The sequence below is a fragment of the Pangasianodon hypophthalmus genome, chromosome 6 (genome assembly GCF_027358585.1).
Source record: "Pangasianodon hypophthalmus isolate fPanHyp1 chromosome 6, fPanHyp1.pri, whole genome shotgun sequence".
NCBI lineage: Eukaryota > Metazoa > Chordata > Actinopteri > Siluriformes > Pangasiidae > Pangasianodon > Pangasianodon hypophthalmus.
The window spans coordinates 24,721,831-24,746,782 of record NC_069715.1 but is presented as its reverse complement, the minus strand read 5'-3'; the positions used below and the strand labels follow the sequence as shown (position 1 = coordinate 24,746,782).

The following is a 24,952-nucleotide window of genomic DNA, read 5'->3' as shown; positions in this document are numbered from 1 at the left end:
TACAGAAATTGATAATAATATTTTATTATTTTATTACTAGTTCATGTATATTTTTTAAAAAATATCATTTTGTGGTATTATACAGTGTAATATTGTGCCATTTTGTTTTGGCTGTGTGTGAATTTGGCGACATCTAGTGCTAAATTTTCACATTCTCATTTTTAACACTAAAAAATGTGGAAAGCTCTTATGACTCGAATCAACACCCTTCTACTCTAAACCTACTCTAATCATCATGTACAGAGATCCACAAAAATGCATCAATAATTATTATGTCAATAATTATTATGTGACCGTTTTGTGTATGTAACCATTGTGGGATCTTTTATGATTTGACTGTTTGTTGTTTGTTTGTTTGTTTGTTGCAGGAATCATTTAGTGAATTAAATGGACTGATAATGAATAATAATTCATCACTGCTTCAATCATAACAATAATTTTAATAAATACTCTTAGTTCTTTTCACACAGGAAATAGGGGACGGCTTTGTGTCTACCCCTCCACAGAGTCACCCCATACAAATGATAACAATAAGAACACACACACACACACACATGCACACGCATTCACGCACATACACACTCACCGGCAGACAGTCTAAAAAATACTGTCGATTACCAGGTTGAACCTTCGAGCAAAAAAGTGTGTTCCGGCGTCATACAATTCAACGTCATAAACACAAGGTCAAGGGCTCCTTGTTCTGAATGGAATGATGTCATCACGCATCCTTCTCTTTGTGACTGATTACAGCGGCATTTCATAGGGCATCAAAATAAAGAAAAGCACTACACACTGCATCTCGCAGTTCCTTTCTCTCAGATCAGTGTGTAGGTGGAGGAAGATCTTCCATGGTCTCATTTGAAGAGGTAAAAAAGTGTGTATGTTTGAATACAGGTAGTACATTATGGTACAGTGTTTCGTATTTTATTGCAAATGGACAGAGATGCTCGTTTGACCATAACAGTCCTTCCCTTTCTCCAGGCCCATAATGTTCCTGTTTACTGAGGAAAATGGAAGTGAGAGTGCATTTAAACCGGAAACAGCTGATGAGACCAGTTCTCAGTCGTTCTAACTCCTATGACACTTCCTCACAGATAGACACATGCACACACTCTTGCTTACATACTTACACACAGGCAATATGTACTGTACATCAGGATTTGCTGACAAACAAGGCCTTCACATTAAAACAGCTCCTGCTTTCTGATTAGGTTCTGCAGAGAGCCAGAGATGGTCAGTCTTCTCCTCAAAAACAGAAGAATAAAAAAATATGCTTAGATCTACCATATTTTCTGGACTATAAGACCCACAGTTTTGTCCTCTTATCATCATTTTGTAGCCTAGTTGTAATATAGCCAGTTGTTAGTGTCTTTATGTTGGACGTATGGTAATTGCCATACCTTAGAATTGTATCAAACTGGAAATATTTGAGCCGTATGCACATGAACTGTGTTCTAATGGCAGATTTTAGACACTAAAACCGTTCACAAGGCTCCTCCCCTAAAAATATCTTGGCCAATTTATAATTGTAAATAAGCATGGGAGACGCTTTCTGAGCAAACTGTATGCAAACAGGAGAGCTGACATCTCAGAAGCTTCAGTGAGAGAGTAAAATATTACCCATTTTCCAAAAAAGAGGCCGTTTAGGATTTGGAAAAATATACAGAAAAAAATCAATAAATAAAGGACAATATAAAAATGAAACAACGAAATGAAGAAATTACAAACTAAAAATACCACCAAACATGGCTAAATTACTCAAGTTATTAGCTTGACATTGGAATAGCTAAACGCTAATCCCCCAGACAGCCATTATAGCTCCTGTAAGAAACGGTAGAATATTTTTTCCTGTTTTTCGAAGACTGTGAATGGATAAAATCAGACTTGAATGTTTTTCTTTGCTTCCTAGTTACTGGATTATATGCAATATCTAATTGCTGTGCTGTGCAGTATTTTGAATGCAGGCTGAGGCATGTAGGTTTCAGCATAAAACATTGCTATATAATGACCTCAGACAGATATTGTGACAGAGGAATCAGGAGTATAGCAAACATTTTGAAAAAAAAAAAAAAAAAAGCTTACACAATATGGCCCTGAACTGTGGTAAGGGACAAAAGCTAAAGCACACTATTACAGTATGGGTCTCTTATTGTATGTTCCATTTTAGAGGAGAGTACAGTTATTTGTAAAATAAAAATGTCTTATCTATTAATGTGACATAAATAGCAAACTTAAGTATATATCATTTTTTCTTCATAATGAAGGGAGGTCTGTCTTAAAAAACATGAGCAACTTATTGTCCAGAAAATACAGTATCAAAGGAATGGCTTTGCCATTGTATCATCACATACATATTACCTGGTTATTAAAAAAGAGAGTTTTATTGAACAATCTATAGGGGAATGATGCAAGCAGTAGGACTTGACCTTTACTTTTATGGAGCTCATAAAAGTGCTGCAGGTCTAAGACTGTGGTTCACTGCAGTGGCTATGAAAAATAATCCACAGCCCTCCAGGTGATTTTTTTTGTTGTTGTTGTTGTTGTTGAGTACTTCGTTCACACTCACTGTGTTGGGACAGCCGTGGTTTCTGGGATACTCTGTCTAATAGTGACACCAACCACAATGGCCTCCATGAGATATGCAGGACGGAGCCAGGACTTTCTTGGCTCCTTTTGTGTCTAGGGAATATGCTGGCTATGTAAATTAGGCCAGGCAGCCCTGGTTATAATGGAGGTTTCCTGGGAATTTATGAGAAGTGCTGCCCACACAGTGTGGCTTGTGAATGCTGCCCACATAGAGGCACCGTGCTGTCTTGGCTCTGCCCCTCCATGTCCATGTCCAGCAGAGTTTGGCGGCCAGCGGTGGCTCCTGCGCTGACCCCGCTGTCCCCAGAGCCTAGTGGACTGTCACAGCTGCTCCCCGGAGATGAGCTGAGTGTCCGGGACAGTGACGACAACTTCCACGGGTCTGGACGCGCTCGGGCCGGGGTGGGGCGGGGACGGGGGGCAAACTCCAATGTCTTGGGCCGCTCAAGGGTCCCGGTCTGGGACTCTGAAGAAGGAGGAGGTTTACGCCGATGCACTGCGGGGTAGATTGTGGATGGGTCTGGGAGACGAGGGATATCTAGAGTGTCACGAGACCCTGTGGGAAAACACAAAATATCACCGGCCATGTACATATAAGCCGCTGAATACAATGAGAACAAAACCAGTCATTTGAGATAAAGTATTTTAATAGCTTATTATAAGATATTAGTGAATAGAAAACTGAAAGAAAGACAGAAATTAAGTAAGTAAGTAAGTAAGTTTAGGCCAAACCCATTCTGCAGTTAAATCCAAATACAGATATGGTTATTTGGAGCACAAAGCAGATATAGATATGAATATAAAGACAGATACTGGCGTTGTATAAATCCCTAGTAGACACTGATTCCTGCTGACCCACCTGTGTGTGGTGTGTTAGTGGGCGTGATGGGAGGAATTGGCATGCTGCCATCTGAGGGCGTGCGTCGGTGCTCTGTCACTGTCTGTGCACGAGGTCTGATGGCACCGTCAGATGGCGTGCGTCGGTGCCCGCGGTTCACAGCCATGGTGGCAGAGACATGGGTGGGTGTGAGCGACTGGTTGGGCTCCCGTTTGAAACTCTCTGCTCGCAGATCCAGCAGGGGGTTTAGAGCGGGTGCTGGACAAGGCATGGTGCTGCTCGGACTTGGGATCAGATCGTCTGGGTCTGAGGGCAGCAGGGACTTGGTGGAGTTGCAGTCAGAAAGAGAGGAGAGGGAGAGGAGTGTGACAGAAGGAGACGGGTCCAGGCAGGGCAGTGCAGATTCGTGATGATGGCGGTTGTGGGACAGGGACAGAGACAGTGTACGGCTTGGGGGAGATGTGCTGCGCCGGAATCGGCCTGTGCGCTGAAACAGACCTTCCTTCTTTTTTCTTTGCTCATCACGTGCATCCTGTTCGTCCTGACTCACCTGTACACACACACCACACACACACACACACACATGTGTATATAATAATTCAAATAATATTATAATAATAAATAATAAATATATTATTCAAATTATAATATATTATTTGAATATTCATATAATATTCAAATAATTCAAATAATAATTCAATTCTTTCCTCGCTGTTGTTCATTCTACATGGTGTCTCAAAAGTCAGGGACCAATAGGAATATGTTGAGGAAATATGTTGATCTTAAAATGTCGAGCAAAATCCACAAAAACATGAAACAGTGGCTGAGAAAAGGCATAGAGCATAAGGGCAAACATTTAGAGTATATGTTTTAAATAATAAATACAAAATTATGTATTCATAGTTTTACTCTCATCGGTTCCTGACTTTTCAGACACCCTGTATAGTTCATTGTTATAAGAAAAAAGGATAATAAATGAATACAAAACATAAAACATGGACTGCGGTCTTTAAGTCTTTAACTATAATACGTACTCTTTTATACCGAGGTCATTATGTAAGACAGGAGGGTTGCTAAAAATGAATATTTTAATAGTGAATTAATCAACAATCGATTCATCGGCTTAAATGTGGCTTGTCAATGAAAATGGCTGTAACAAATATCACTTGTTTCATTTGTATCATTCATTTTCACTAATACAATGTAAAACAAAACTGAAGAAACACTTAAACTTTAACATCTAGCTATTCCTCTTACTTTCTTCTCTTGTGGTTTTAAAAGTTACAGCATTAAAACTAATAGTTTAATTTTGTTCATTTTCACTAAAGCCACTAAATATCCTAAAGCACATACACAAGTCTGTGTGATATCACTGGGTGCAGTATGAGGTAGATATTTACTGATTTTGGGGAAGACAGACTTTCCTGTCTTTCCCTGGCAGCTACATCAGCCTTATAACTCCAGGTATGAATCAGTTCCTACCCCACTCGACTCTGAGCTGAGATCAGCTAGCTGACAACACCTCCTGTCTCACTCTGCCAGTATTGATTGCTAATGAAGACGCCTAATACTTCCACTGCTCCACCTCTAGATCTGCATTTGGGATGGTTTGCCTGAAAGCTGTGTGTCCCATGTGGTCAAATCATCATTCATTCATTCATTCATTCATCTTCATCAACCGCTCTATCCTGGTCAGGGTTGCAGTGGATCCAATCCACCCATCATTAATAATTAATTTAAAATGTACACAAGGAAACATGGAGCTTATTGAAATCTGAAGTTTCAAATCAAAGTGAGCAAGCTTTAAATGTTATAAATTTAAAAAAAGGTTAGTGTGTTTCCAGCCCTCCTTACCTGCAATCGTCCCAGCTGGAGCAGGTCTGTGCCGAAGCCCACGGCGGCCAAGATGGAGGCGCAGCCCAGCAGTACCATGTCACTCTTCTTCCTCTGATTGCAGCGACGCAAAGGATCCTGGGAACCCACTCCAGGCCCCACACCTGTCCATGCATGGCTGGCATCCTCCGTCGCCCCGTTGCTACTGCCCTCGGGAGCCAATCTCTCCTCGAGCTCACACTGTTCCTCTACAGAGACACAGGCATGAAAGATTACACTTAATTACTTCAGGGAATGGATCCTGGGGTATTACATCTCATAACAGAGGAATTTTTTTTCTAAAGGCTTTAAATCTTGAAGTCAGTTTATAATTTTGTATTTTTTACAAAATGGGGCTCTATTTTTAGTTTGTTGTCAAGCACAATGAGAGACAACCGAAACATTACAGTGATGATAAAAATGAATATGTATGATTCTAAATGAATAATTAATAAAGGATAGCCTTAAGCCTGACATGTGTTCCTATGCCCTACACGTTTCTACAACTGACAAAACAAAACAACAATAAAACAGATTCCTTGTGTGATTCTTTAACATGATCAGAAAAAAAGGGAGGGTCCACTTTTCTTCCTGAATAAACCTCACGTTTGCAAAATATCAAATAAATTTCAGTAGACATTTCTGTCTGTGCAACAACGTCACCATGACGTGCAGTGCATCTATACCAATGTTAAGTCTAACATGGACAAAGTTCTCAGATTATATGAATACGTACCAGTAATCATACAACTGTAACATTTTGCACAGTTCTACTTTTCTGGTGGCAAATGGTCCTGGCACTTCACGTAGTGAAAATATACACTTCTTTTTTGTTCTAGCTATAATCACACCAGAGAGAGGTAATCAAGAGCTGGTAAATATAATGAAACGCGATTACCTGGCTTAGGATTATTAGAACTGGGACAACATATTCAGAACCACCCGTGCATCTCTTACAAATGAATTTGTATACAATGGGGTGTGCTGTTTTAGAAAAATAATGAACGAAACCCTGGTGTGAAGCAGAGTTACTGTTACCACCTCAAAGTTGATTATTTTCCAATAACAGCACATCCTAAAGTGTTTTATTCCTCTTTTTTTCTTTTTCAAGATGCTGTACATTTTATCATTTATACATTTTATACATTTTATCATGTTTATAGTTATGTTTAATGTTGTGTAACTTCCACAAAACAAGGTAGTTCCTGTTAACACATATGTGATAGCTGCTATAAACAGTTGTGCCCTCACCAGCCCCTCTTTTTCCTCTCTTTTTTAAAGTTAAACATAATAAGACAAAATACAGCTTATTATGTTGCAGATAAACTGTAAAACCCTCTATCATAAGACTTTCCCCCAAAAAACAAGCTAAAGAAACAGCTTTACCACTGACTATTACAAAGTGCTGACACTGGAGACTCTTTCCAAAAATGCTAAATAAACTTACAGATAAAATCACCATATCAAAAATTACACATGCTACTGTATGTTTCTATTTTTTAAGTCTGTTACTACAGAAATGAAAATGCATAAGAATAACTGCCTTAACATAAACCTGTGATCTGCGTTGCAGCTGGAACTCCTGCCCAAGCTGCTTGTCTAGAAAATTAATCAACACCTTTCTCACACATTATCTGAGAGAAAGACCCATCTCTAACTCACCCATCTCATTGAGACTGGAGAAGCCACCAGTTATAGGGACATGTTTGGGGGACTTGCCCAGATTAGGAGCACTGGAGGACCACACCTTCCCCTCTCCAAGTGACTTTAACCTGCAACCAATATGGCACTTATAATATTAGTCTTGTCCTGCATTTATTATCTTTATAAATGATAATGCCATTGGGTATAGATTAGGTTGTGTACCTCTCTTCTCCTCCAACCCGCTCCCGCTGGTGGGTGGAGCTGGGACCCCAGGTACGGCCCTTCTTTTTTGTCCCTGTCAGGTCTTCTTTCTTACACACTGCTGTACGCCCCCAAGTGTTCCTCCCATCACTCGGGGTCACTGGAGGTCAAAAAGGCCATTTTTATTATAAACATTCTTATGTTATAATACATTTCATTACATGTTAACTGATTTAGACTCAACACAAAACTAAAGAAACAGACATCAGACATGACGTGTCTAATATGCAGAAAATTCCGTCGATTATTTTGTAAATTAACTTTTATTATTACTTTAATGAGCCAGAGGAACATGGTGTCTCTGGGACTGAGATCAGAAATCATCAACTCCAAATCATTATGATTAAAGACCTCCAAATTATTCAACATCATGGTTCTGGCCCAGATCCTAGCACCCCTGATACATATAATCAGCTTTCTGAAGCTTTCTGTGTTCCATCTCAGTTGTGTTTGTAGCTGGAAGAGAACTATGAACTGACCATAAATGCTGGACGGAGAAGCTCTGCTGTAAGACAAGTACTCACATCGAATGGCTCTGAGGCGAGGTATAACACCTGGACTGGCTGGTGGAGTGGTGCTCTCACTGCCCTGACTTTTCCTCTTATCCACACTGGGGGAGGCCTGCACTGTGATCTTATGCTCAAAATCTACTCAAGAGAAACAGAGTTTTTTTTTTTATAACTTATATTCAGTAATAACCCAGTAAATAAAAACATAAATTGACTTTTCATTGATCGCTTGGTTGCATTTTGCATCCAACCCACCAGAGGGCAGGCTGATACAGTTGCTGTCTCGGCCCAGTTTGAGCAGCCGGCTCTTCTTGAAGTGGCCCTTGCGCTTTTTGACATGTGGTTTCTCCTGGTACATCTGATGGATAATGATGTTCAGCTCTCTCTCCACGATGTCAATCTCCCGCTCAGCTAACTCTTGCTCACGTCTCTTCAACAGCTCCTCCTGCGTCCTCTGTTCCTCTGCAGCCCGAGCCAGCGCCTCCTCCCAGGAACGCAGCTCCTGTTGTGTATTTAAGAGGGTATTTAATATATGTTTGAAAATAATCACCATGCATCAGTATTGGAAGTGGCATAGTCATATATTTTTATGGTAAACAGAATCATTAAGAATAACGGTGTATTAGGGAAATGGAAATAATGAAGTGTGTAAACAGGGAATTGAAAATGAGATTAGCAATTAAGCCAGTTGAGTTAATAAACTGTTTTGCTTTTTACTACTAATTCCACAGGCATAAAATGAAAATTTGTTGGATACACGCATTATAAGCTGACAGTTGTCCAAGTCACTGTGCTTGTAAGATATTAGCATTATGTTCACATTATCAAAATTATTAACAATCTACAAATAATACAGCTCCTTATACTACACTGGAAATAAATATTAAGTAAAGATACGGAAAATACATCTTCCTAGGACAGTGTCACTGTTGCACTGAGAATGATATTTGATATTTTGGCAAAAGATGAAGTCTTTTACCCCTTTAACGTGGTATAATAGGTTTGCTCTGCTATAGTGTATGGTCTGTGGTAGATTTACCTGATAAAATAACCAATAAATGTAGAAACAAAGTATATGTACCTGATAAACTGCCAACATGTGAAAATAATAATTTGACATTACATTGAACTGCAGCTCCAAAAAAGAAGAGGCAAAACAACATAATAACATGTTACCTTCTCTTTGGCCCTCAGCTCATCAAACATCTGCTGGATCTCCAGCCTCCAGTCCTCCTGCAGTGAATGGAAAGACTCCAGTGGCATCTGGAACATGGAGGACTGCTCGATGGCCAGCAACCTTTTCAGTATACTAGTAAAGGAGGGACGACTGTGAGGGTTCGGGCTCCAGCACTCTGGAGCGAAGAAGAGAGATAGATTATTATATTACCATGGATAAAAGGGAAAAATCACTGTAGAAATTAATTGTATCAGGTCATGGGTACAGGTATTTGGCAGCAGTGGTAATGCTGTGGGTAAGGTTTGAAGTGGCCAGAAAATTATAAGTTCATATTCCAGCACTGCCAGAGTAAAGGGTAACTACTCAGCCATATAATTGGATTGTATTCTGCCAAAGCACTTTAGATTAACAAACATAAGAACAGGAAAGGAAAGACTAGAGTGGTACATTCCACCTAACTCCATTCCATGAATGATAATGTGAAATCTTGTTGCAGTCTGTGTGTATGTGTGTGTGTGTGTGTGTGTGTGTGTGTGTGTGTCAGTCACACCTCCCAACAGTTGAGCAAAGGCTTCAGGGCAGGTGGATGGTATAGGGAGGGTCAATTTGTTCATGGCGACTCCATAGGCCACAGCCAAGGCATCAATCTCCCGATACGGCACCTCACCAGTCAGCAACTCCCACAGCAGTACCCCAAAACTAGTGGGACAAAAACATGATACTAAAACATGGGCAAAAACAAGCTGTTCAAAGTGCACATTTTAGCATTATCCTCAACACAGCTGCTAATTACAGGCTCTTCATGAGTTGAATGTGTTTGTGTTTGGCTTCTTCCTTCGCCGCACTAACAGTTAACAGCCCTAACACCCTTTTAATCTGATTAAGTGGTTGCTAACGTGCTAATGGATTGTGTTCAGATATGTCAGATCATGGAGAACACCTAAAAATGTAGTGTAGGCCTTCTTCAGTGATACAGGCCTTGGAAGCCCCCTTCATGCTGTCCTCAGTGGCATGGTCAACTGTTCAGGCCTTTTTTACTGTTACAGGACGTTAGCTCAGTTAAATTAAGTTACATTAATTTTAGTTACATTAAGTACACTAGAACTGGGAAGGTACGCTATGTTGTTATACTCTTCCAGAAAAATAACTGTCTATTTCTTGGTATAATACGACAATCTAAAAGCCAGATTTCCTCCTCAGGCTGCCATCTTACCTCCACACATCACTACTTTTAGAGAAGAGCGACAGCTTAATGACCTCTGGAGCCATCCAGGCATAGGTGCCCGCCGCACTCATCTTAGTGGTACGATGCCACTCCCGTGCCAGTCCGAAGTCTGTGATCTTTAGTGTCTTACCACTCAGGTCATCTCTCTCTATCGGTTCCAGAATCAGAACTGCGAGAGGGACAGGAAAAACATGGAGAGAGATATATAAGGAAAAAGTGGTTAGAGAGAAAACTTTATGTTAAACAGGGACAATTTCCAACAATTTTGCCCAACATTATGTAACTGAGAAATGTGTTCTGACTGTCCTACACATTTTAGCCTTTCCTCTTTTGTAACACACCTGACTGACCTTATGTCTTGTTGGCCTTCAAAGTAAAGTATAATAAAGTTAACACTCTGGATGTTCAGTGTGCTTATCAAACATTCATCTCTCAGTAGCATGTAGTGTGTGTGTGAAATAACCCTGGAGTGCAACAAGGTCTCCTAGCCAGCCACATGCTGACACGCAAACACACACTGACACATTTGTATGTTTAACCACATACATACTTACTCCCTCCATAGGGACACAGGTAAACTATTATTCACAACACGACAACTGATTTAACACGATGGCAATGAAGTGCAGCACAGCACATGCTCTCTAGGCATGTGAAAAAAAGTAATTCATCTTATATCATGGTTTACAGTGACACTTCGGTCTGAATTATAGGATAGAAGAACAATGCAATTTGTTTGTCCAAAATAAGAATGCAGCCTTCCACGGGTTTATCTCAAGAGCACCTTGTGAACTGTACAAAAAATAAATAAAAAAAATACATATATCTACATATAAACACATTTGCATAGAACCAGAAATCCCAATCTGCTCAATGGGAACACAGAATCTAAGCCTACACACACATCACTTTCAGAGATTGACAGCAATGCATATCACACATGACACACAAACACATACAATACCCTTATTCATGTAAACACTCTAATAATCTCACTTATACACACTCGAAACCAAACACACATCTTATCTCCATTACGGCCTTAACAGATTGCTGCACTTGGTGTCCAGCATCCACATTTTGATGAAGCTGCATTAGCACAGAGATGAATCCTCTCATCATTATTGATGTATTCAGACACGTGTTTACTGACAGCTCAATGTCTCTGTAACACTACCAACTGAACTACACACTGTCTAAACGCAACACTGCTGGATCCGAACACACAAGTGACTGTCCTGCTGATTGTCGTAAATGGTTCTCAGTGAAATTATCATGACGTGGTACTACAATACAAGTAACCTGATAAAGTATCATTGGGTTTAAACAGTATCTTTAATAGAGAGCACCAAGAGCAGTATCAACCATCGGCATCGTTACAAATGAGTGCAAGGTGTCATGAATTGCACACACAAAGGTGCTGGTGACCATAAAGCAGCGAAGCGCAGCATGCAGAGAAATTGTTGCACATGAGAAAGACAGAACTTCTCTCTTTTCTGCGAGCACTGAGACACACACTCGCCAGGGTGTACACATTGCTTGCATGTCAAGGTGCAATTCACAGCACCTTGCGCTCTTGTTTAATGACCACTGCACTCAGGTCAACCACCCTCCCACTCTCTATAAAAATAAACACCATATCATCTTCAACATAAAACTCAGTACGAGGAGTTCATTATTAGCAGCACAAGGCACCAAGATAAACACAGCTAACTAAAATGTTCCATGATTCCCAACTGCTTAAAACCAAGTACTGGTTACTCATCTTGGTATCGGTATTAGTATCAGTATCAACAAGTAACAAAAAACATGTCCTTATACTTCCACTCAGTTTGAAAAAAAATGGAATTGATGCATCCCTAGATTTAAGTTATTTTAAACACCAAACACAAAAAAAAATGAGAACAACCAGTGAAGCATTAATAATTACCTGGTGTAGTCATCATCAGAAGTATATTATTGTCATGAAAATGGTTTTCACTGATACCTAACAGTCCAGGCATTATTCTCAAGAGGGCTCAAACATGCATACACACACACACACACACACACACACACACACACACACACACTCCATTTAAATATAAATGTAAAGTGATGAGTAGCTATTACAGAGCTCTCATGAATGAATCATAATATTAAGAACATACTGAAAAAAGGATCTCTGACTAATGGTGTGTGTAGAAGTAGATTTATTGATCCTTGAGTGTGTATCAAGGAAAAGGTTAGGAACCAGTGGTGACTGAATGGATCCAGGCATCTCTGTATCAGTAAGCTTTCTTTTGGCATTTCTGGCATCTTTGGCATCTATTGGCATTTCTACCCCACCTTTTGTTGCCACATGTCAAACTACATCAAACAGGTGAGCAATTTGATATGCTGTTTTCTATTTCATATACAAAGCCTCTAATGAAGCACGGATAAACTGTAGATACGGCTGAGAGTTTTCCTGAATGATATCATGCATCAGTGATACACTTGGTTAACTAGCTTGCACACTTGCACTAGTGTCGTTTTGAGCACTAGTATCATTAGCTATGCATTTTAACAATCATTTTAGCAAGCATAACTGTTTAATTCAGATGGTTGTCTAGCTTTCAAAAACAGAAATGGTGCGATTGTGAGGCTCAGTGAAGAGGTGTGGCCTCTGTGCCAGTCTGTCCTGGTAAGGAGGTGTGGCTTCAGCTTGTCACTCTCAGTTAAGCAGTTGTGGCCTCTGTACCTGTAAGTCTCAGTGAAGAGGCAGGGCCGCTTCGTTTTCTAAATCACACTGTCTCACCATCATTTTCTGAATCCCACCATCCCACCATCGTTTTCTAAATTACACCATCCCACTCTCCTCTTCACTCTGCTTACTCGGAGATACATCTGGGATCAACATCACAAAGGAAAATACAACAGTTCTTCTTACGGCACTAACCATCGCCAAGAAAACCATAATAACAAACTGGAAATCAAAGAATAACATCGAAAGTAAAATCAATTAAAAATAAAACTACAAGTTTAAATCTATTTGTGCACCACTCATCACCTACATACACCAGGGAATCACTTCGCAATAGCTAACAATACAGTTCCTACAGGCAAACCACATAACCAAAGCCATACCACACAGCTCAAGCATATTACTCACAAACACACACAACTAAATTACTCACACATACACATAATTCACAGAAACCAAAGTTGGTGTTATACATGTTAATTAACTCAACCGACATTCCAACAACTACTCTTAGCAAATCCCCTCCATAACCTCTCCCCACTCCACCCACCGTCCTGATAAGTACCATGTTCATGTCACCTCGACTGTCTTGTCTTGTCTATAGTTTTGTCTCATCTACTGTCCAGTCTATTACGTCCTACACCCACCACTCATCCCACCATCACCATACTAATTCTTAAATATGAAGTACAACACATCTACAAATATGAATGAAGTAAAATAAATAAAGTCTCAACGGTCCCACAAAAAGAGGGGCTGGGGGATTGATGTGGCAAAATTAAGAATAAAAAGAAAAAAAGAGGCGTGGCCTCAGATTGTGAGTCTCAGTTAAGGAGGTACGGCCTCTTTTCCTGTCTGTCTCAGTGAAGGAGGCATGGACTCCCAATACTCAAAGCTAACACTTTCTAAAAAAACTAATATTGAACTCTGCACAATACTGAATCACACTGTATCACATTCTTTGGCTCCTTTAAATGTATCTTTCATTGATCACACTTTGAAATGTGCATCATATTGACTCAGACAGTCGTGGCAGTCTGATTGTCTCTTAGCCTGACCGGTGAAACATTTTCCCTTTCATGAGTTTCAGGGTTAGGTTAAAGCCGTCTGCATAGGGAAATGCTGAGGAGGCTCTTGGCGTGGATGAACGTAACTCAGAGCCTGACCTTCCAAAGATTTGACTGTCAATTAGTGGTGTTGGGAGTGTCGTGTACTCCATGTAATCCCATTTATGCTGACTTTTTCATTGTTACTGGGAAAGTGGTCTGGGAGATGATTTGATTTTGGATGTATTTCTTCGCGTTTATATGTGAGAGAATGGGAAAGAGTAAGAGAGTGGGTGAGGGAACAGGAGTCAAAACTCTCTCTCTCTCAATCTCTCTCTCCCTCTCTCACTCTCTCTCTCTGTCGCACGGCCACGTGCTGTATCTATCCCTGTGTCTCCTCTCTAGACTTCCTCTTGCATTTCCGTGTATGTGTGTGTGCAGTGTGTGGAAATGTTTGTAGTATCAATACTCGTCTGAGCTGCTCGGAGCTGTGTAGGGAGGGGCACTGTGTGCCTTTCCCGTATCGCCCGTGCATATGCAAAAGACAGAGAAACCGAGAGTGAGAGAGAACACAGCAATGGCTTTATTTGACTGACTCAATTCCAGCGCAACAGAGAGGAAGCGTTTTCTGTGCGTATAGTTGTGTATAATGTCTCGGTCTCATAGATTCTACATAACCTTACCTTAAACTAAATATAAATAACACTGATGTTTAATGACATTACAGTGCTGGAGATCATAATCAACAACTTATAGCTGTTATACAACAAGAAGTTGTAATCAATTATGTAATCTTTATTATGTTATTAGAGCTATAAGCTTAATTGGTCACATGAATAGAGCAGGCATAATTCCATCATCAGTAACTTAAAATAACAAATAATGTCAACTGGAATGTAAGTGAAATTTGAATAAAACTAGGCAAAGTGCTCTAAATGTAATATAAAAAGTTTTGCAATCTTTGGGTTTCATATTTAGAAATATATCATATATATATATATATATATATATATATATATATATATATATATATATATATATATATATATATATATATATATATATATATTAATTATTCTATATAATTAATATGATATATATTTGAATAGTGAATAGTCATTCATTAAATAATTCTGTGCTGTCATCATAAGGGAGTTCATGGTGGTGTTTTTTTGTTTGTTCGTTTTACATTGAAGTGGTAATTGGCTACAAAATGTCTGAGAATGCCTGGTCTGTATGATTTATGTTCTGTTATGGATATCCAGAAAGGCCTTTTTTTCTGTTTTGCGGTATTCATAGTTGTTTTATTAAGATAAGGAGCTAAATGATTAGGCTTAGATGCCAGTTTGTCAAAAGAGGACATATAAAGACATGGTGTTTTCTTTTTTTTTTTTTAAATAAATGCCTGTAAATACAGTCATATAACAGCTGTTAAAGAATCCTTGTTCTACAAATTCAGCAATCACCTTATGGTGGAATAAACCATACACTATTTATTAACACTAGCTATAGCTACTGTTAAAACTCAGGCACTATAAATACACGATTGCTGATTTTATACTGCAGTAGTAGTTCGGACTTTTATCTTCAGTTTGCTTGAGTGTCGTGACAGGCTCGGAGATTCCGACAGACAGATGCCTACATCATACAAAATAGAGCTTTGCCTGCTTATGTGCTCTATATTTCTAATGTTGTATAGGGTCAAATTTGTTAACACAGCGCTATTCACAGTTATTTGTTGATAATATTCATTTTTAAAAGAGACTTGTGTGGAGTACTTCCATGAAAAAACTGATTCAGGGAGTGTTAAGCAGGAACAAAGTTTGCAACATCACACTACAGACTGGTTGATGTGTGTGTGTGTGGGGGTGTGTGTGTGTGTGTGTGTGAGGGCCTTGCCTATGTGTACTCTAACGCAACGAGAGAAGAACAGAATAGAAGATGACTACTGACATTCATAATAAGCCATTGTTATGGCCCCACTCTCCTTTTCTATTTCAGTGCCTCTGTGCCTGTGAGGGACAGCTGTCTCTGCAAGGCTCTGTGTGTGTGTGGGGGTGTGTGTGTGTGCATGTGTGTGCAAATGAGTGAGTGAGTGCGAGAAAGAGAGAACAAGGAAACACATGGTTATATGTATGTGAGTGAGGGAAGGCGAGAAGTGAGAGTAAGGCAAAAAAACCAAGTATCATCGAGAATGAGCCAGAGAGAGGCAGAGAGACACGAAGAAAGATTGTATACCGAAAGTGAGGGCGTGTCAATAATGAGTGTGTTTGATCTAACACACCTTTGTTTTGCCTCTTGTCTTCTGTATATGCGTACATGTGTGTGCGTATGAGAATGTGTTTACGGGTGAGTTTGTGTGTTTGGAATGATATTTGAGCTCACAGTCACACAGGTTTGGCGAGTCTGCCATCACAACTCACATCAAACACAGCAAATCCTGTGCCCACTTGGCCACCGTTTACGGTGTGTGCCACCTGAAGCCACCATTATTCATTATGCGCACTTCAAAGTGCCCTTGCTGATCAGGTGAACACTACTCTTCTAGCAAGAGAGCAATGAGTCTGTTATCGGTGCTGCTATCACTGATATATTGGCCATTTAGAGATAAAAATGAACGCATTCATTATGCTCAATTCAACGTGCACACACAGGACAGCTTGTCCTGTCAGCTGTTAGTGATCAGATCTTTGTGATCTGGATGCTAGTTTACCTTAAGCCGGGTTTTAGCCCGTGTGATGTCAGCTGTGTTTTAAGATTATATACTTGTCACAGTGCACAAGATGATTAAAATAACATCTTGACTGAATTCTATAATAGACAGTGCAATGTGTTCTTTATGTCAGATTATATGATGACGATCCACTAACGATAGGCCTAAAAAAATCATGTCTAGTTCTGTCATCTAGCTCAGCATAAACATTCTCCAATTCAATTTTCTGTCCATTCATTTACAGTCAGGTCCACAAGTATTTGGGTTCCAGACTACAGGCAGTCATTGACTGCAAAGGGTTTGCATCCAAGTATTAAAAAAATCATAATATTTATGATTTTATTAGTTTGTCCAATTACTTTTGAGCCTGTGAAAATGGAGGAACCATGTAAGAAAATGGCTGTAATTCTTAAACAGTTTATGCAATATTTTTGTTCAACCCCTCGAATTAAAGCTGAAAGTATACACTTCACTCACATCTTGATTGCTTCATTTCAAATCCATTGCAGTGGTGTACAGAGGCAAAATTACAAAAATTGTGTCACTGTCTAAATACTTATGGACTTTCGTCATCGCCAATACCGGTTTCGCGTCATCCATTGCCATCCTCCTGTTGGTGGCATTTATTTGAGCGTCGTAGCAGCTGTCACACTGTGAGAATGTAATCAAAAATTTCTGACACTGCCAGAACTTTGTCATATGCTGGCTTTGATTATTTGATCCTAACTATAATATATAACTGACTGAACATTTTGTTGAAAAGACTATTTTTCTACCAACTGTTTAATTGTGCCTATATTTTGCCATGAAACACTTTTTTTTTTTTTTTTTTTTATAAATGTTTGACAAAACAGTGTTAACAGTGGACCTTGTTGGCAATTTGTGAACAAAACTTCAGCAAAATTAGACATCATGATAAGTATTGTGTAAGTCTTACTAACAGACTCGATACAGTGCGCTGGTCTCAATATTTATGTTAACAGTTTGCAAGAAATAGAGAAGCAATATCTGTAGTATAAATCCCCTACTCAGAGCTATTTTTTAAGACGGTCGATCGGGATATTGGGTTAAAGCAAATTTTACTACCCATTACTATTCTGAAACCATCAGGGGTGAGCCTTATAGCATGAATTCTCATCATACAGGCATAAAACTATTATGCATACACACAGGGACACACACACATGCACACTCACTGAAATTCAAACGCGCATAACCCTTCATATTTCCTAATTTTTTTTTTAATCAAATATTTCAAGGCCACAACCTTGTCATGCCTCTTCAGAATAGCAAGCACAGTAAACAGAAAAGATGCGCTGGCTGTTAGCCAGCTCTTTAGTTCAAACCACACAAAACCTACTGTTCTGTCATTTGTCCCTACTTTTTAATTTGTACTTAACTGGATGTGTGGTTAGTCCTTTTATTTTGATCTTTTCCACATCCATTTTGGAAAAACAAGTGAAAAACTGAATTATCAAGAAAGTAATCCACGGCAGTCATGTTTATTTCACCTGCTCTTGTGCTTCATGATGTCTCAAGGAATTGATGGTAATGCAGACTCAAAAAAATAAATAAATAAAATAAAATAAAATAAATGAAATTTAGGGGGTGTTTCACCAAGTGTAATCACTTGACACAACAGTTGTTGTGAATCAGAAAGCAAACTTAACTGACCTGAGTAAAACAAGCGGGATAGCCATGATATTTCCACTGGGGCAAGCAGAGTCATACACAGGTGAGCTACTTTCTTTCTAAATAAATATGTGAGGACTGACAAGTGCATTGTAATATAGGAGACACGTCACATAGCCTCTTTCTAAGTGTGTACTGTTACCTATTCAGACTATAGAGTCATAAAGAATATAGTGTAACAAAATGCTGCATTACATCCAATCCATCTTAACAGCTCTAAACCGAATCATATCAAATCTTTGGCTCCTTTAAATGTACCTTTCCTGCATCTGATCACAGGGCATGCATTGATCTGCAAATACAGAAGAGAGATTTCTGAAGAGATCCACATTCCTATAAAATGCACTTTTATTCCAAAACAACATGGTTCTTGTCATTGGATTCGTACATACATATTTGATCTCATTTGGTCTTAGCCATCATCTATCCTCCCAAGCCCACATAATTAAAACGATCATCAAACAGACTATTTGTACTGACACTTTTCTCTCTCATGGATACAACAAACACAAACAAACAAACGGACTTGCTGTCTCTTTCACCCCTCTTTAAATAACCGTCTGACTCAACAGGGCTGTGTCTCAAATCAAGGCTTACTCACCAATCTCCTACATATTTACTCTGCAAATATTAAACCTCTCCCAAGTGCACACTCTATAGGATATAGTGGGGGTGCAGAATGGCTGGGAAGAAGCTAAATGGGTTATTTGTGGGGGTTCGTGAATGGATAAAAGCTTTGGTAATATAGATTTTTTTTCCTGTGCACTTTTAACGGAAAAATGTGGAAGTTATTTGCCTGGTGAAAGGAAAAACAACAAGGTATACACAGGAGAAAGCTTTTTAGACCTTCAGATTAGCCAACATTATAGAGAGAGAGAGAGAGAGTTGTCAGTGAGGGAATGACTGTTTATATTTGCTATAGGATAAGTGATAACAGGAACTAACTGTCTTGTAAATATTCCACAACATTAAATATAACTACAGTGGATATAAAAAGTCTACACACCCCTGTTAAAATGGCAGGTTTTTGTTATGAACAAAAATAAATCATGTCAGAACCTTTTCTACCTTTATTGTGAAATTGCAACCTATAAATTAAAGTGAAAAACAATAAGAATCATTTTAGGGGGAAAAAAAAGAAAAAGAAAAAATGCACAATAACCTTATGCGTAAGTGTGCATACCCCTAAACTAATACTTAGTTGAAGCACCTTTAGATTTTATCACGGCATTCAATCTTTTTGAGTAAGGCTCAATCAGCTTGGCACATCTTGACTGAGCAATATTTTGCCATTCTTCCTTGCAAAAGCATTCTAACTCTGTCAAATTACTGGGCGTCTTCTGTGCACAGCCCTCTTCATGTCATCCCACAGATTTTCGATTTAATTTAGAGCTGAACTCCTTTGTTGATTTGGAGGTGTGCTTCAGGTCGTTGGCATGCTGAAAGGTAACATTCCTCATAAGTGTTTTAGCAGAAGCTTTAAGGTTTTGCACCAAAATTGACCAGTGTTTAGAGCTATTCATTATTATCTCTACCGTGATTAAAGCCCCAGTTGCAGCTGAAGAAAAGTAGCCCCAAAGCATGATGCTGCCACCTCCATGCTTCTCCACGGGGATGGTGTTCTTGTGGTGATGTGATGTGTTATTTTGGCAACAAACATCTTTTGGTATTATGGTCAAAAAGTTCAACTTTGGTTTCATCAGACAATAACACATTATTTCACATGGTTTTGGAAGACTGGATGTATTTTTTTGCAAACTTTAGACAGGCTTGGATTATTATTATTATTTTTTTGGTTAAAAAAGGCTTCTGTCTTGCCACCCTACCCTGTAGCCCAGACATATGAAGAATTCGGGAGACTGCTGTTACATGTAGGGCGCAACAAGTACTTGCCAGAAATTGCTGCAATTCTTTTAATGTTGCTGTAGGCCTCTTGGCAGCCTCCCTGACCAGTTTTCTACTAGTCTTCTCATCAATTTTAGAGAGATGTCCTGTTCTTAGTAATGTCACTGTTGTGCCATATTTTCTCCACTTGTTGATTATTGTCTTTACAGTGTTCCATGGTATATCCAATGGCTTGCAATTTATTTTGTAACCCTCTCCTGATTGATATTTTTCAACAATGAGATCCCACACCTGTTTTGTAAGCTCTTTGCGGCCCATGGCTTTTCCAGTTGGATGTTACCAAGAAGATGTTAGGATAATCTTATAGGAACAGCTGTACTTTATTTGGAGTTAATCAGTCAATCAGTTTTTTTGATGGCAGGTGTATACTAATTAGTATTTAACACGAGTTTGATTGTGATTGGTTGATTCCGAACACTGCCACATTCCCAAATATAAAAGGGCGTGCACACTTATGCAAGCTGGGTATTGGAAGTATTTTGTTTTTCTTTTTTTCTCTAAAACATTTCTGGATGTTTGTCACTTGATTTTTATATGTTGCAATTTCACAATAAAGGAAAAAGGATAAACCAGGATAAATAAAGGATAAACCAGGAAGGTACATCCACCTATTTAAGGTATGTCTACATGTGTCATTTTAAACCATTTAAAAAATCACTGACAATAAGTTGATAAGTTTCTAATGCCCAAGAAACTACCCATGTTCTCCATGTTCTCCTTTCATCCCCACTCCATCCATCCGTGATTCAGCTAACCCTAACCCTAACCCTAACATATCACCTATGGTGAACAGCATTATTACAAAAAGCTAAGAGAACATATCAGAAAGTTTCAGAAAGTTCAGCAATCAATGTGTGTTTACTGACATTGGTCACTGCTACTGTGGAAAAGCATCATATTTTACTATAGACAACATTAGCATAAAGCTAGCAGGCAAGTAAACCTCTAGAAAACTACCTCACAGTTTTTTCACAGGAAGATATAAGTGTGATTTAAGTACCAGAGCCTCGATTTTTCTTGTCATATACTCAGTGATTTATTTAACAGAAGCCAAATCTGTCAAAATATAGCATAAGGTTTAGCACAAGAGTTTGTTTACCACTAGCTAGCTAGCTCACTAACTTAGCACACAGGCTCTGCAGTGCCATATTATATATCCTCATATAATTTGCATATCACTTATTTTTATTGTGAACATTACTCATATATCGGAGCTCATATATAACTCTACACAAATCACTACTGAGATTAAAATAGAAATTTAGCACTGTGTTAGAAATTTAGCACTGTGTTGTCCCACACACCTACAGCTATATAATCAGAGTCTGCCATCTTAGAGCAAGGAGTTATTTAAAAATCGTTTTGAGCGTAGGGTACTTTAGGTTTGCATAAGTACAATATGGGAATGTAATTTCAATTACTAACATTAGTTTATCACGTTTACAGATAATTGTCTAAATGTAAGTACACCATTTTACATAATTCGCACGTATATTATTTAACAATAACTGCCTCGTCATGTTGTTTTCAATGCTCCAGGACACAAGGAGAGCTGATGCTGCAGCTGAATCAGGTCCCTGGCTCCTGCTTCCTGCATTACTCTGTACAGTTCCTACTAATGCACACTACCCCTAGACTGCTGAGTGGGTGCATCTTAAATCTAGGGCTTTTAATCACAAAGACAAAAAAGACATTCTGCCTAACGCAGAATTCTGTTTGTCCTCTCGTCACATTTTCCCAGCTTAATTTCTTAAGAAATAGCTGTTATTTTAGATATCATCTCATACACATCCTTGCGTGACATAAAAACAAAGTTTCACCAAAAAAAGTCATGACAGAAAAGTGCAGATGACAAGCAAGGCTCTGAGCCAATAACGCTGACACAGCAAGCTGGGTGGGACTTTGTTTGGTCCAATGACTGTGTGTGTTCTCCTCCCTATCCTCGACAGTCTCTGGGAGACTATACCTCTTCTTCATCGCCATGCCCTGCAGACAATCCCTCTCACCCCCCTACACCCCCACCCCCTCCATATTTTCTCTGCATCTCACTCTCCCTCCCTCCCTTCCTTCATCTGCTTAGGAATTCTCTCTCATGCTGCACAAAAAGAAGAGAGAAAGCCAGAGATGAGTGTGTGTGTGTGTGTGAGAGAGAGAGAGAGAGAGAGAGAGAGAGGGAAAGAGAGAGAAAGTGAGGCAAAAAAAGGGGAGGAAATAGGGCGTACATTACTCCTGAATTTGCTTGCATGCATGAGAATATGTGCATTTTGCTCCTGTGTATATTTGCATGCATGTTACAGAAAGGCAGAAAGAAAAAGAAAGAGAAGGAGAGTGTATGTATCTTGCTGATGTCTCAGTTTTCTCATTTGACCTTGTTTATCTACATTCAGGTCACTTTGCTCTTTGTTTCTTCCATATCAATCTCAAATATCCACCAGAGATAAAGCAGTCAGCTCCAGAATTATTGGCACCTTTGGTAAAGAAGCTGGGTTTTAAAAAATCTAACCTTTAATTGAAATTTATTTGAAGAAAATAATATTTAGTACTTTGTGCAACCAACATTTTTGTCAACATAACAACATAGGAGTCTTCTCCTATATTTGTCCTATTCAATTGCTTGATTAGATTAGAGAAATCAGAGCAAGGGATCTGAAAGCAATCCTCAATACACAATCTCTCCTGATCTGCCAGGATCCTAGATCCTCTCTTGTGGACTCTTCTCTTTAGGTCATCTGACAATAGGGCAAAACCTGTTTCTGTGGTCACTGTGGTCAGGTTACAGCTCTGGTTGTTTTAATCTTCTTAATTATTGCCCCAACAAAGGATATGGGCATTTTCAGACCTACGGCTACAATATATGGCCAAAAAATACGGCTACATATATGACCCATATGTAGTTCTTCCCCAAACTGTTGCCACAAAATTGGAAGGACATAATTGTATAGGATGACGTTGTATGCTGTAATGTTATTTCCCTTCACTGGAACTAAGAGGCCCAAACCTTTTCCAGCATGACAATGCCCCTGTGTACAAAGCGAGCTCCATGAAGACATGGTTTGCCAAGGTTTGAGTGGAAGAACTCGAGTGTCCTGCACAGAACCCTGACCTCAACCCCACTGAACACCTTTGGGATGAACTGGAACGCTGACTGCACCCCAGACCACCTCACCCGACATCAGCGCCTGATCTCACTAATGCTCTTGTGACTGAATGGGCAAATCCCCACAGCCACGCTCCAATATCTAAAGAAAAGCCTTCCCAGAAGAATGGAGGTTATTATAACAGCAAAGAGAGGACTAAATCTGGAATGGGATGTTCAACAATAAATATGTCTGTGATGATCAGGTGTCCACAAACCTTTGGCCATATAGTGTATTTTTATAACCATTGCCTGTTTTATGAAGGTCAGTACACATTTGTCTCATTTTATTCCTGTGTTCTCTTCTGCATGTTGATGAATGACTAAGAGCGTTTGGCTTTTGTGTCACCTCATATTCATACTCCAGTGAAACAGGAAGTCATGGTTGACTGCTTTTGAGTTCCTAAACACTCAGGTGAACTTAAAAAAAGTAAAACATAAATGGGAACGTGCTTCTGTTACATTTTGTTTAGAGGAATTTCTAGGGGTACTAATATTTGTGGCACATTTGGGTTTGTTAAAAATTATATTTTTGGAGGGAGTTGTATAAGGTCTTTTTTCTTGGTTCAAGTAATTGTCTGCAAATTAGATACCTGTAAATGCTTTATTCACTATAATTAAATAGCAAGGACTTAATAATACACTTATTGCACATTATCACGACTAATAATGCATTTATTAGTCATTTTCACATAATAGATCCCTAATAATGAAGCAATACAAGTCTTTATGAATAAAGGCTGATTTAAAGTGAATAAAGCATTTACGTGTCTAACGTGGTTAACGTTTATTAAACAAAGAACGAGACCTTAATTACATTCCCACAGATATGTCTTCCTTAATAGAAAGTGTTTCTTTTTATTTTCTTAAATAAATTTACTTTGATTGAAAGCTTAATTCCTCTCACATTTTCACTTTGGGATTAAACTACACTAATTAACCACAAAAACATTTTTCCACAGCCACTTTTCCCATCTTTATCAAGGGTGCTAATAATTATGGAGCTGAATGTACATTTCAGATGGAATGCACTACATTAAGCTCGTAGACTAAGGCCATGTAATTTGAGTTCTTTAAGTCTCTGTCAATATAATTTCAAATGTTATAAAATGCCTTTGTGATACTAAAGATTTGTGACATAAAGGCATACTCCAGCGCTTTCTCAGTCTATTGTCTATCTTCTGTGTATGTAGCTTATGTAAGATTACTACAGATATCTTTTAACAGAAAAGAAAAAGAAAAGAAACTCCATTAAATCAAAACATACTTATGTGCTATGTCATTCTAAGGGCAGTTGTTAAATTCTGCCAATAAATGTTTACGCACACATTAGTTTTAAAAAAACGTTCAGGATTTCTTCAGTCAAAGGTATTTGTTAATTTATCTCCACCCTTCAGAGATGGAACTATTTTTTCAGAGGACAAATCCTTGGATTGTCTTTATATTTTAAACAGTCACTTACAGAATTCAACAAGCGCCCTTAGACTTTCATTATAAGTGAGTTTCAGCACAGGGGCAAGTGTCAAAATTCTTATCTGTGGTAATCATGTATACACTACAGATGCCGTAGACAGATATTAAGTAGAAAAATGCTAGAGTACTTCTTTAATGAGCATTAACCAA

At 38.8% G+C, this 24,952-nt stretch overlaps 1 protein-coding gene across 1 annotated transcript in view; it reads right to left on the bottom strand.

Annotated features, from left to right (window-relative positions):
- Positions 1-420: 420 nt before the first annotated feature.
- Positions 421-24,952, bottom strand: part of map3k10 (mitogen-activated protein kinase kinase kinase 10) — a 43,222-nt gene continuing 18,690 nt past the window's right edge. The window contains exons 2-11 of the mRNA XM_026913981.3: positions 10,101-10,281; positions 9,438-9,586; positions 8,887-9,062; positions 7,966-8,212; positions 7,726-7,848; positions 7,163-7,301; positions 6,959-7,068; positions 5,279-5,505; positions 3,446-3,974; positions 421-3,142 (exon numbers count right to left, since the gene is read on the bottom strand). Of these exons, the coding sequence (XP_026769782.1) occupies positions 2,748-3,142; positions 3,446-3,974; positions 5,279-5,505; positions 6,959-7,068; positions 7,163-7,301; positions 7,726-7,848; positions 7,966-8,212; positions 8,887-9,062; positions 9,438-9,586; positions 10,101-10,281 (2,276 nt within the window). The 3' untranslated portion in view covers positions 421-2,747. The remainder of the gene's footprint in view (positions 3,143-3,445; positions 3,975-5,278; positions 5,506-6,958; positions 7,069-7,162; positions 7,302-7,725; positions 7,849-7,965; positions 8,213-8,886; positions 9,063-9,437; positions 9,587-10,100; positions 10,282-24,952) is intronic.